General features: G+C 37.0%; 1 protein-coding gene across 3 annotated transcripts in view; it reads left to right on the top strand.

The window, feature by feature from the left end:
* ESCO1 (establishment of sister chromatid cohesion N-acetyltransferase 1) overlaps positions 1-13,798 on the top strand; it is a 68,870-nt gene that overhangs the window by 35,078 nt on the left and 19,994 nt on the right. For all 3 annotated transcript variants that reach the window (XR_014295692.1, XM_082640415.1, XM_082640416.1), the window contains exon 8: positions 1,325-1,456. Coding sequence is in view for 2 of the 3 variants with exons in the window: in XM_082640415.1 (XP_082496541.1) it covers positions 1,325-1,456 (132 nt within the window). In the remaining variant the exon portion in view is untranslated. The remainder of the gene's footprint in view (positions 1-1,324; positions 1,457-13,798) is intronic.

The following is a 13,798-nucleotide window of genomic DNA, read 5'->3' as shown; positions in this document are numbered from 1 at the left end:
AGTTCCCTGACCAGGGATGGAACCTGTGCCCCTGCAGTGGAAGTGTGGAGCCCTAACCACTGGACTGCCAGGGAAGTCCCTAGAGTTTCAGTTTTGCAAAATAAAAATAATTCTGTAGATTGGTTGCACAACAATGTGAGTGTACTAAATACTACTGAACTGTACACTTAAAAATGGTTAAGATGGTAAATACTATGTTTTATATCTTAACCACAATTTAAAAAAATTTTTTTAACTCCCTGAAATTTCAGGTAACATTTTGTCAGTAGTTTGAATCTTTTAGAATGAACTTCCCTTTAGTTTTTTATACAATCTTTTATTTACCACTTGATTTCTCTCTGCTCTGTGACCCTAGCTGTAAGGCACTGGCATACAGTTATCTGAGATCCTTTTTTTTCCTGTAATTAGTTGAAATTATACAGTTTTAGAGAAGGGAAAATAAAGGGATTATGCTTTTTTTAGTTAATATATTATTCTTAAAGTTAGATCATATTGCTGTAATTTTTCTTGTTAAATAAGGACAAGAATAGAAAACCTTTTGTAAACAATTACTATTCTACAGCACAAATATGAATTACTGGAGTACAGGTGATTATAATCAGTCTTTCATACTTATTTGATATAAAGAAAATAAAAAATGTTTAATTTTACCTTTTCTCGAGTTTCTGGTGACATAAATACTCTTTTTAATATAACTAGAGCAAAACCAAAGATGTCTCTGAAACATTATTTCTTCTAAACTTTAGCAGTATAATTATTCACAGATACAAAATACATACTAGTTCTTATTTATACAGTATTTGCTGTTTGGGGCTTTAGAACTAAGATTGTAGTGTTAAAGATACTTCTCAGTTCCTTTCAGTTGTTATTAAATGCTGTGGAGTGAGTGATTACTAAAATGGAAAACAGTTCTTAATAAAATTACATACAGATTTCAAAGATTAACATCTTAGTTTTTTGTTTGTTTGTTTTTTTGTTTTTGTTTTTTTTGTGGTACGCGGGCCTCTCACTGTTGTGGCCTCTCCCGTTGTGGAGCACAGGCTCTGGACGCGCAGGCTCAGCAGCCATGGCTCACGGGCCTAGCCGCTCTGTGGCATGTGGGATCTTCCCGGACCAGGGCACGAACCCGTGTCCCCTGCATCGGCAGGCGGACTCTCAACCACTGCGCCACCAGGGAAGCCCCAACATCTTAGTTTTTATAATCAACATTGAATGTTATTTTAAACACTTCTCACTCTATGTTCATGTTATAGCTTTAGAGGCTGATGTTCTGGAATTATTCTTTTGGGGGGGAAAAAACCTTCTGTTTGTTTTTTATAAATAGGATGCAGGACAAAAAAGATTTGGAGCAGTTTCCTGTAATGTTTGTGGCATGCTTTACACAGCTTCAAATCCAGAAGATGAAACACAGCATCTGCTCTTCCACAACCAGTTTATAAGTGCTGTAAAATATGTGGTAAGTGGAATTCATGCCTTCTAAAATGCAGAATCAGATAATTAGAGATGAATTGCCAAATTTAAGTCATTGAAAAATTTTTGTCTTTAGGAAATGGTAATATATACAAAGCCCTTGTAGTATATATACAGGCTTATTTTAAAACAGAGCCAAACATAAAACCCAGCAAATTTATTCTGGCTGGTGTATGTTGTGGGATTTTTGAATTTAAGTTATATTTTTAAAGTGTTATTGAACCTCTTCTAACAAGTAATGCTGTTCAACTTGAGTATTTAAAAAAATTTCCTTTGATTTTAATAATTATTAACTATTGATAAGCCTGCTTAATATTCAGTATAGCTTGACACACTTTTTATTTGAGGGATTGATAGTGCTGTATATTATACCAAATAGACTGGGGATTTCCTTAACTTCTCTTTGCTAACATGAGAGCTTTTCTTAATAAAATTAAAGAGAGAAATTCTTGATGGTTAAAACCTCAGAATTTGTAGTATACTTAAAAAAAATCCCACAAAGTAAATAAGTTTTAGTATGTATTTTTTGATGTATGTGCATTTGAGGCATAATGGGTATTACTTAATACTTGTTTTTGGAAGTAGCAAAATTTTAAATAATTTTGAACCATTTCAGATATCTTGTGAAAATAGTAATTTAATGTAATTGCTGTTTACCCATATCTGAAATGGAATTTATTTTTATTTTATACATGTTACCTTCAGTACTGTACACTCACATTAATAAGACCTCCAGGATATCTGAACTGAGATCACCAATTCATTTCATATAGGCACCAGATGTTGGATTATTTAAAGATCTTTATTGGCTTCAGTTAAATTTGTATCCTTACCTTTGGTTGAAGGATTTATATTCATGGTTTTATTTATCCAGTTACTTCTTCCCAAGATAAGTGGGGTTTTCTTTTTTTGGTTCCCTTCTGTGATGATCCTTTATATTCCTTATTTCATCTGCTTTTCCACACATACACCCTCCTACTGCTTAACTAAATAAAATATAAGGTGTGTGGACATAGAATATCTATAGCTAGATATTGATTTGTCACTTGAAATTTGTACTTTTCCAATTTGACTGTATTAATATCCTTACAACTTGAAAAGAAAAATAGCTCTATCAGGCAGCTAAATTATAGAATACTTCTTTGGCAAAAATATTTGTTTATTTTACATATGTGAATCTGGTAGAAGTTAAAATGTGTTCTGCTCAAGTTACATTATCTGATCCTCGCAACCAGTTTCCTCAAATTATGAAAAGATTTGGTTTAAAAGACTTAATTCTTTATTTTAAAGGAAGTTCTTAATTTCTGACACAATCTGTAAAGAAATCAACCAGGAATTAATGTACTCTGCTCTTCCACAATACCAAAGGAAATTAGTTTATGGAACAAGGTGGAGTCATCACCTTCTCAACAAATTCTGGCTCTTGCAAAGCTGTAAAGCAGTAGAGCAACTTAGGGAAGACTGATTCCTGCCCCAGACCCCACCCCCACCCTCCTTGATGGGACAGAGCTATGGGTTATTTTATTTATTTTTGAAATAAGCTCAAGAGAAGGAATCGAGTTTAGCAGTTGGCCATCCTTCACTAACATCAAAGTTAATGTTCTTATCTTTTGCTGTTTTCAAATGTGTAGGTATACATAGATTTTAAGGTAGAAACTCCTCCAGAACATGGTAGCATTCTTTTCTAGTGTATGGAGAGAGGATAAAAACATACCTATGTTAAAGATATTCTGCTGTGATCACAACCCTGGATTTTGGGTTGTGACATGAATCATTTATTGGGCACCTAATATTGTGCTTTTGCATTAAGTATTCTTAAGTGTTTGATGAAACATCTAAGTTTTTTAAATGCCAGTTCATCTGTTGTGTATGATTCTTGGAGAGAAGCATATAGAAAAGAAGTCATTTCGTGCTCTGGCTTTTATTTATTTCAAATGGGCAGTGTTCAGCGATTGGAAATCAAGTTTTCTTCCACTTAGAATAAATTAGAATGAGTTATGCTTTTTATTTTTTTTTTTTTTTTTTTTTTTTTTTTTTCTTTTTGCTGTATGCGGGCCTCTCACCGTTGTGGCCTCTCCCGTTGCGGAGCACAGGCTCCGGATGCGCAGGCCCAGCGGCCATGGCTCACGGGCCCAGCCGCTCCGCGGCATATGGGATCCTCCCAGACCGGGGCACGAACCCGTATCCCCTGCATCGGCAGGCGGACTCTCAACCACTGCGCCACCAGGGAGGCCCATATGCTTTTTATATTTTAATCAAACATTCTTTAGAAAATAAGTAGTTTTTCCTTAGGGTAAAAAGTTTCCCTTAGACATGGTGATAATCTATGACAAGTTAAAATGGCTGAAGTCTTCTTTTCAAAAGATTAAAATAACATATAAATTATATAGCCATAGTATCAATAGAAATTGATGCCACAGAGGCTACTTTTGGTTGACTAAAATATTTTCTTTTTCTTTTCCTTATCCTCTTTGGTTTGGGGTAGGGGAGAGAGTGATGGTGCTCTCTTTCTCTATTCCTTCATTGTACTCCATCTGCCTCATTGACACCATTTGAGGAAATGTATTTTATCTGACTTACTAGAAACTATTTAGGAAGGAGCCCCTTAAGGCCTCAGGGGGAGCCTGGATTCTGGTTTAGACCTAGGTTCATTGCAGTTTCCCTTCATGAACTAAGATACTGTTTTCCTAAAGGTGTGAAGAGAAAGCAGGAAAAACTCCCCCAAGAGCATTGAGCCATGTTGCTAGGCAAGGAACCTGTCCAGAACTCATCTGTATTTTGAGCTTTTAGTAATGCAGAAGAGGAATAATGTGTGCGTTCTTTGCAGAAAATCTCCTAACTTAATCTTTCTTACCTCTGTCTTTCCCTTATCTCCTTTGAATTGATTAACATTTGACTGAATGCTTTGTGGAGGACCTTACTCTCAAGGGTATTTGATATACCCTTGCCTTCAAATTTAGGAACAAAGCCTGAAAGAAATGAAAAGTTAACAATAGAAGATTTAAGTAACTATTAAAGCAATAAATCAATATTAACTATTTAAATTAAATTATAAAGCGAAAGAGAGGCATGGACATATATACAATACCAAACGTAAGGTAGATAGTGGGAAGCAGCCGCATAGCACAGGGAGATCAGCTGGTGCTGTGTGACCGCCTGGAGGGGTGGGATAGGGAGGGTGGGAGGGAGGGAGATGCAAGAGGGAAGGGATGTGGGAACAGATGTATATGTATGACTGATTCACTTTGCTATAAAGCAGAAACTAATAAAAAAAATTAAATTATAAATTAGCTTTGCAGTTTAGAAGTGATAATTACTTTGGTAGAGCAGTGATCAGAAGAGGGGTTTGTTTTCATGTCTTGATGACAAGAAAAACTTCGAAGAAGGATTTGACAGATCCCTGATTAGATGTACAGCTGCACTATCCAGTATGGTAGCACTAAACCACAGAAAGAAAAATGCTGTTCCTCAGTTACAGTAACCAGTGCTCAGTAGTCACATGTTGCTAGAGGCTACGTGTTAGTGTAGATGTAGAATATTTGTATTGTCACAGTGAGTTCAGTTAGGCAGTGCTGCTACAGAAAGCTGAGTCAGGGAAGCCATGATCCAGTAACCTTTAATTTCTTTTATGTGAAACTTGAATACATGTGAATTTACTTATGCATACTTTTTCTGTATTCCTTTTGAAGATAATTAGGACAAAGAGGAAACTGGGTGTGGAGCAGGAATAGGGATTTTTAAGTCTTGGGATTGGGAAAGGAATCCGAAGCAAAGTAGCATTGGCTCTTAGAACTGTACTCCGACATTGTTAGGGAATAGGGAGCCCAGGTATATTTGTAGGAGGAATTCAGAGAGCCGACTCAGAATTTGGTCTGAGTTTCATTGAGTTTCCCTGCTTAAAGGTTGAAAGTTGAAAGTTAAGAAGTAGTTTCTTTAGAAACAGGTAGGAATTTGTTACATAAAAATTACCAAATGTCTTATTTCAAGCATCCAAGTGTTTTTTCTCTCTTCCCTGACACACATTTTTAGTTTGTCTAACTTATTATATCTTAAAGACTTAAAATAATGTGGTGTATAAATGTAGAATGGGAGCAGTCAGAAAGTAATTTTCCTTTGGGATGTGAAGGCCATATATTGGAGAAAGAATACCTTTAGAATGAGTGTTACATGCAACAAAATTTTACATTTTTTAAAATAAATAAATTTATTTATTTATTTATTTATGGCTGCGTTGGGTCTTTGTTGCTACGCGCAGGCTTTCTCTAGTTGTGGCGAGCGGGGGCTACTCTTCGTTGCGGTGCGTGGGCTTCTCATTGTGGTGGCTTCTCTTGTTGCAGAGCATGGGCTCTAGGCATGCGGGCTTCAGTAGTTGTGGCATGTGGGCTCATTAGTTGTGGCTCGTGGGCTCTAGAGCCCAGGCTTAGTAGAAGAGTGTTGACAAACTCTGGGGAGTATAGTGGCAAATAAAAACTTCAATCTGTTTTTCCTCTACTTTTCTCTATTCCAGAGATGGTACTGCCATTTACTCATATCCACAAGCTGAAAACTTCAGAACAGTCCTTCAGTTTTCTTTTTATTGTGCTTCTAACTCAATCTATTAGTGAATTTCACCTTCAAAATAGATTCCAAATACTCCCACTTTTGTCATGTCTACTGCTCCTGCTCTGAACCAAGCTGGCATCATTTTTTGCCTGGACCACTTGTGTAGTGCTTTCCTAACTGGTCTCCCAGCTTCCATTTTTGTTTTCCTTTAATCTTTCTCCATGTTGTCCATAGCAGTCTTTTAAAAACTTGAATCAGATTATGTCCTTCCTTTCTTTAAAATTTTCCAGTGATTTCGCATCACACATAGAATAAAATTCAGAGTACTTAACTGTGGCATCAAGGCCCGGCACACTCCCCCTTCTCTAATCACATCTCCTTACACTCTTCCTCTTACTTGCTGTACTCCGGTCATGCAGATCTTCCTTCTGTTCTTAAACCACTTCAACCACATTCCATTCTTAGTGTATTTGTACTTATATTACTTTTTCTTGGAGTGTTCTCTCAGATCTTCACATACTGGCTCTCTTCATTCTGGTCTTAAAGACACCCTCCCTGACCACCCAGTACAAAATAGCTCCCCTTGTCCCTCTTCTGTCTGTATAACTTATCACACTCTGAAAGTTTGTTGTGTGTATTCCCCACTGGAGTAGAAGCTGTGTCGAAGCAGAATCCTTGATAGTCGGTTTATCATGCTGAAGAGCACCTGCCAATGCGTAGTAGGGGCTCAACAAATACATTGAGTTAAAGAACAGATTTTGATTTGAAGCCTCAGAACAAGAGTGGTGAGTCTCAGTTTTCTCATTTAAAAATGAGATTAAACCAGAAGATTCCTCTGGACTTTGGCAACTCTGATATTTGTTGATATTAAATCATTGGGAATTAATAATATAAATATCTTTGGGGGACATGGAACATATTGTAAGTTAGACAGAATAGTAACATACTTCAAAAAGTAAAGCAGCCCAAATTTGAATTCATTGTGGCAGTTAGAGGTTTATTAACTAGGTTTGCATATTGAATTATATATCTGACTGAATTTAGGTGCTAAAATCGTTTGTTCTTTGTTTAGAAAAATAGTCAAAGGAATTTAACTCTTTTTTTTTTTTTTTTGCTAAGATGTAAGAGGTCATTATAGATTATTTTGTACCAGTGGTTTTTCTTCAGTTGTATTTAATTTTAATTTTCTGTAAGATAAATTTTTCTTTATATATAAAAATAATGCTTCTAATCCTTCTATCATAGGAATTAAATCTTTGAGAGTTTTAGCTTCTCTCCTGAAATTCTTCTTTCACGTAGTTTTTCCTCTTGTCCTTTAAAATCTTTAGCATATGTGTAATAGCAATTTTAAAGTTCTTTTCTGCTAATTCAAACATTTGGGTCACACTGGGCCTGTTTCTACTGACTTTTTCCCTCTTGATCTTGGATCATAATTTCCTATTTCTGTCCATGGTCTTACTTTTTTTTTATAGACTTTATTTTTATAGAGCAGTTTATAGGGAAATTGAGCCTACGGTAGAGAAAGTTCCTGTATACTCCTGCCCCTACATATGCTTGACATTCCACACCAGAGTGGTACATTTGTTGCAGTTGATGAACCTACATTGACAAATTATCACCCAAAGTCCATAGTATATATTAGGGTTCACTCTTGGTGTTTTACATTTCATGGGTTTAAAAGATACATAATGACATGTATCCAGTAATGTCATACAGAATAGTTTTTCTGTTCTCCCCAGCCCCTGGCAACCACTGATCTTTTTAACTGTTTCCAAAGTTTGGGCTTTTCCAGAATGGTATGTAATTGGAATCATACAGTATGTAGCCTTTTCACATTGACTTCTTTCACTTACTATTATTCATTGAAAGTTACTCTGTATCTTTTCATGATAGCTCATTTCTTTTTAGTGATGAATAATATTTTATTATCCTGATGTATCATAATTTATTTACCTATTCACCTACTGAAGAACATCTTGGTTGCTTCCACATTTCGGCAGTTGTGAATAAAGCTGCTGTAAATGTCCATGTGCAGGTTTTTGTGTGGACATACCTTTTCAACTCGTTTTTGTAAATACTGAGTGCAAATGCTGGGTCGTATGGTAGGAGTATGTCTAGTTTTGTGAGAACTGCCAAACTGTTTTCCAAAGTGGCTGTACCATTTTGCATTCCCACCAGCAATGAATGAGATTTTCTGTTGCTCCACATTCTTGCCAGAATTTGATGTTGTCAGCGTTCTGGGTTTTAGCCATCCTAATGGTTGTGTATTGGATCTTACTGTTGTTTTAATTTGCATTTCCATGGTGACAGAATAGGGAGCATATTTTCATATGCTTATTTGCCATCTGTATATCTTCTTTGGTGAGGCATCTGTCCAGATCTTTGGCCCTTTTTTTTTCTTTTTTTAATTAATTAATTAATTTATTTATTTTTGGCTGCATTGGTCCTTGTTACTGCACACGGACTTTCTCTAGTTGTGTTGAGCAGGGTCTACTCTTCGTTGAGGTGTGCGGGCTTCTCATTGCTGTGGTTTCTCTTGCTGTGGAGCACGGGCTCTAGGTGCACGGGCTTCAGCAGTTGTGGCGCGCAGGCTTCAGTAGTTGTGGCGCGCAGGCTCTAGAGCACAGACTCAGTAGTTGTGGCCGCACGGGCTTAGTTGCTCCGTGACATGTGGGATCTTCCTGGACCGGGTCTCAAACCCGTGTCCCCTGCATTGGCAGGTGGATTCTTAACCACTGCGCCACCAGGGAAGTCCCTGGCCCATTTTTTAACAGGTTGTTTGTTTTCTTATTGTTGAGTTTTAAGAATTCTTTGTATGTTTTGGATGACAGCCCTTTATGAGCTAGGTCATTGTAAATATTGATATCTCCCAGTCTGAGGTTTGTCTTCTCACCCTCTGGACAGTGTCTTTTGCAGAGCAGAAGTTTTTAATTTTAAGTTTAATGAAGTCCGTCTTATCCGTTCTTTCTTTCATGGATTGTGCTTTTGGTGTTGTATCTAAAGAATTATTGCCATACCTAAGGTCATCTGGATGTTTCCCTTTGTTATCTCCTAGGAGTTTCTATAGTTTTGCATCTTACATTTACATCTATGGTCCATTTTGAGTTAATTTTTGTGAAGGGTGTCAGGTCTGTGTCTAAACCCTTTTTTTTTCTTTTTTTTTTGCACGTGGACATATAGTAGTAGTTCGAGCACCATTTGTTGAAAAGACTATCTTTTCTCCATTGTATTGCTGTTGCTTTTTACCAAAGGTCAGTTGACTATATGTGGGTCTGTTTCTGGGCTTTCTGTTCTGCTTCATTGTCTCTTTGTTTCTTCTTTCACCAGTGTCACACTGGCTTGATGATTGTAGCTTTACAGTAAGTCTTGATGTCCAATAGTGTTAGTTCTCTGACCCTGTTCGTTTTCAATACTGTGTTAGCTATTCGGACTTTTTTGCCTTTCCATATAAACTTAAGAATCAGTTTGTCAATATCCACAAAATAGCTTGCTGGGATTTTGATTGGGATTGCATTGACTCTATAGATGAAGTTGGGAAGAACTGACCTGTTGACAATATTAAATCTTCCTGTCTTGCCTTGTAAGTTTTTCTTGGACATTGGACATTGTGTATAAAAGAACACTAGCAACTGAAGTAGATAATCAGATAATTCCCTTCCCTGCCGCCGCCCCCCGCCCCCTAGCCAAAGCTTTCCCTTCTTTCTGTCTGGCAACTACGTTAAGGGGCTGATCTCTTAGATTTCATTAGGAGTTGAGTTGGGTTGAAATTTTTAGTTATTTTATCCATTTGGATTTTTAATGTCTTAAGGTTGGGATCAAGTGCCTTTCTCCAGCAGAGGTTGAGGATCTAAACTCCACAGTACACAAATCTCTCTATACCTCCTAGCCCCACTCAGCAGATATCCCATGGGAGAGAGTTGGTGGAGAATTACTTCTGTGTTTCGCGCTCCTCCAGATTTCAGACTTCCACGCCAGCTCACTTACGACCATTAAGAATTTGATTGATTTTTCCCTGTCCCAATAGGAGACTTTTCTTGTCCTCTGCCTGTGGCAATCCTGCTCCTCTAACACACTGATTGGTCAATGTCTCAGGGGTAAAAATGGCTGCTGGTCTCTGCTCACCTAGGTAGGGCGGGTTCATCTCTGGAAATCAGTCCACAGCTCTTCATTGCCTTAAAAAAAAAAAAAAGAAAACAAAATGTTTTTTAGTTTATTGGGTGTTTTCTTATTACAACCAGTGATCTTTTTATGACCTTCTTTATCTTAACTGGGAGTGGAACTCCCAAAGATATACGTTTAGAGAACATTTTTCAGTAATGGATTTGGGACTTGGGGTGGAGGGGTGTTTGGGCCATGAATTTTTTAAAATCATGAGTGAAACTGAAGAGGTCAGTAGATTTGCTCACTAAGCCCAGATGACCTTGAGATGAGACTGACATCAAATGAAATATTTCTTATATACTGGGAGATTATTGCTACAAGTTGAAAAGTGCTTAATTGATGAATCCTAATAAAGGGATGTTTTGGATTCCTTAGTATTTGAGAATGACAGGAGAGAAAAGAATCTCATAATTCTTCATTTGACTTTTAGTTAGGTCTGACCCGAGTATACCTTAAGATAAATATTATTCCTGTAGTAATAGATTTGATGATGTAATTACAGATGTTTTCTTAACTGACACAATTGGGAAAATTGGGTCAGTTAATCAAAGAAGTTGATTCAAGTGGAGATCCTTAGTATCAGAATACCCAACTAATAGTAGCTTAGATCATAAGGATACATGTTTTCTGGAGGTACATAGTCTTGGGGTTGTTCCATTCAGCAGTTCAACAATCAAAAAAATGTTTTTTAAAAATACCCAACATGAACACTGGTATTTCTCCTTCAGTGCCCTCCTCTCCTTAGTGTGTTGACTTCTTAGCTTCATAGCTGTAACTTCATGGTCTATAAAGTAAACTCCTGTAGTCCAGGTACCATGTTCAGATTTAAAGCAGGAATGTTGGTTGGAGTGGGTATTCTTTCAAAAAGAGTCCCTCAAGTGGTTTTTTCCTTTTATCAGTGAAGAACAGCATTTTTCCAGAAGCTCTTGCAAAGTTCCCTATGTCTTATTCACCAAAACTGGGCCTGGTAGCTACCCTTAGCTGCAAGAGAGCTGGGAATGCAAGAATCTGTCAAAAAGAAGCAAGAGAATATGATTTATTATGCCAGTGGTTCCCAAGGTAGGGGAATGGGGTTTTTATTACATAACTTCTGTTAGGTAGCGTCTGGAAATATGTGGAGAGTATTGACATTTGGTGGGCAGGGTTTAGGGGTACTAAACTTTTTGCAGTGCATGTGACAGTTCCAAAGAAGGTAGAATGTCTAGCCTAAAGTGCCAGTAACAGCCCTGTTGAGAAACACTGGGCTATTTGGAATTTATTGTTGGAAATACACATATTACCACCCCAAACAAAATGGTTAAAAAAAGAATGGGAGAGAATGGCTTGGGATGGGCAAAAAGAACAATGTCTTCTATAGGGTCATTACATAGTTTAAACATTTTATTATAATTTGAAGCCTATCAATATATGTTAAATGTAATTGATGGGGGGAAGCTGTTTCTTTGAGTATGGATCGTCTAATTAGTTTAGCTTTGTCTTTTTCCTCATATAAATCACACCCATAGCCATCCTTTATGATGTACTTTTAAAAAAATAGAGGAAGAACTTAAATATTGCAGAGCAACCTGAGAATCTGGGTATAGAATTGTTCTTGTTGCATTTCTGATTTTTAAAAGAGACTTGGCCTATTTGCTTTTTTCCAGAATGTCCTGCCTAACTTTCATTAAAACAACTATTTTTGCACTCTTGTTTCTTAAAGAGGAGATGCAGACCCAAATACCTGTGCTTTTTTTTTTAATAAAAAAATAAGTTCATTTATTCATCTATTTTTGGCTGCCTTGGGTCTTCATTGCTGCGTGCGGGTTTTTTTTTTTTTAGTTGCGGCGAGCCGGGGCTGCTTTTCGTTGTGGTCCATGGGCTTCTCATTGCGGTGGCTTCTCTTGTTGCGCACAGGCTTTAGAGTGCAGGCTCAGTAGTTGTGGCGCATGGGCATTGTTGCTCCACGGCTTGTGGGATCTTCCCGGACCAGGGCTCAAATCCATGTCCCCTTCGTTGGCAGGCATATTCTTAACCACTGCCCCACCAGGGAAGTCCCTGCACTATAATTTTGGCAGTTTATTTGATTGCATTTTATAGTTAAAATAATAAATTGGCATAAACAAATAGGAACAAACAAATGACTCTTGGTAATCACGTCACTTAGTTTTGGAATTCCAAAGTAGTTGTTTACTGGTTGACAGTCAGTGTGCCCCAGGCATCAGCTTCTGTTACCCAGGGAAAACTAAGCATTGGTTAGTCCAGCAAGTTGATTAGGTGGACATCATTTAAGAAGGTTACTGCCATGTATTAAAAATATCTAATTAGCTGAGCTCTGGACTTTTTTTCTGAATTATAAATTGGGTGACCTTAATAAAAACCAGACTTCATCACTTCTGTTTCTTTTAGATTTTTGTTTTTCTTAATCAGAAGCTATTAAAACTCCAAGTAGTTTTAAGATTCTACCATTTTACCCATGAAAATGTTTTGGTGTTCAGAACATATTAAGCACCTCTCATAAAAACCTATTTCTTAGAACTTAGATTTTTCTCAGGAAGTGGTGAAAACTATAATTTAAAAAATATATATACAGGGCTTCCCTGGTGGCGCAGTGGTTGAGAGTCCGCCTGCCAATGCAGGGGACACGGGTTCGTGCCCTGGTCTGGGAAAATCCCATATGCCGCGGAGCGGCTGGGCCCGTGAGCCATGGCCGCTGAGCCTGCGCGTCCGGAGCCTGTGCTTCGCAATGGGAGAGGCCACAACAGTGAGAGGCCCGCGTACAGCACAAAATATATATATATATATATATATATATATATATATATATATACACACACACACACACACACACACACACACACACACACACACACATACACACATGACAGGGATGTTAGAGAAATGGAAAATAACTGTTGAAAACAGATGTTGCTCTGTAAATCATTGAGTTCCTTCCAAAGTAATTTTAAAGATTGTATTTCAGAATCAGATGGTCCTTAGTTATGAAAAGGCATTATTGAAAATTTTTTCTTATATACCATTATTGTATTACTTGCAAGAAAGAGCATTTAAATACTTCTCTTTTAACATGTACTTTTAAGGGCATTTGTTCTTCAAACCTCCATTGTGGAGAAAATTTTCCTTTCACATTTTTTTCCTTAGAAAGATTTTAATTTAGGTGAATTAAAGGGTGGCCTTCAAAGTTTTTATTCTTCAACTCATCTTTTAAAAGAAAATTTATAAAAGCAGTATGTATACCTGGAAATGGAAATTTCCAGAATTGTAAGGTATAAAATGAAAGAAAAAGAGCCTCCTTTTTCCCTACCCTATTTCCAGTCTCATTCTCCACTGGTTAAGCACTTTTGTCTTTTTCAGTGTTTCCAACATTGTATGTATAGCTTATATGTATATATATATATATATATATCTCAAGCTGTATATAAATGTGTTTTAGTAAAATCTTCTTTTCCCAGTTTTTACTAGCTATATTTTGATAGTTTTGTTGATTGCCTTTAATTTTAATATGTATTAATGATATTTGACACCTTGGTGACTGCATTCTCCCCCTTTTTACCTTCCACATTCTGTCAGCTATAACTAAGTTTTGTAATTGTTCAGTAAGTATTATTTAATTCACTGTAACTTAGTG

The sequence above is a fragment of the Mesoplodon mirus genome (assembly GCF_964341445.2).
Source record: "Mesoplodon mirus genome assembly, chromosome: 13".
Lineage (NCBI taxonomy): Eukaryota > Metazoa > Chordata > Mammalia > Artiodactyla > Ziphiidae > Mesoplodon > Mesoplodon mirus.
The sequence above is the reverse complement of the archived record's forward strand: the minus strand, read 5'-3'. Positions and strand labels throughout refer to the sequence as shown.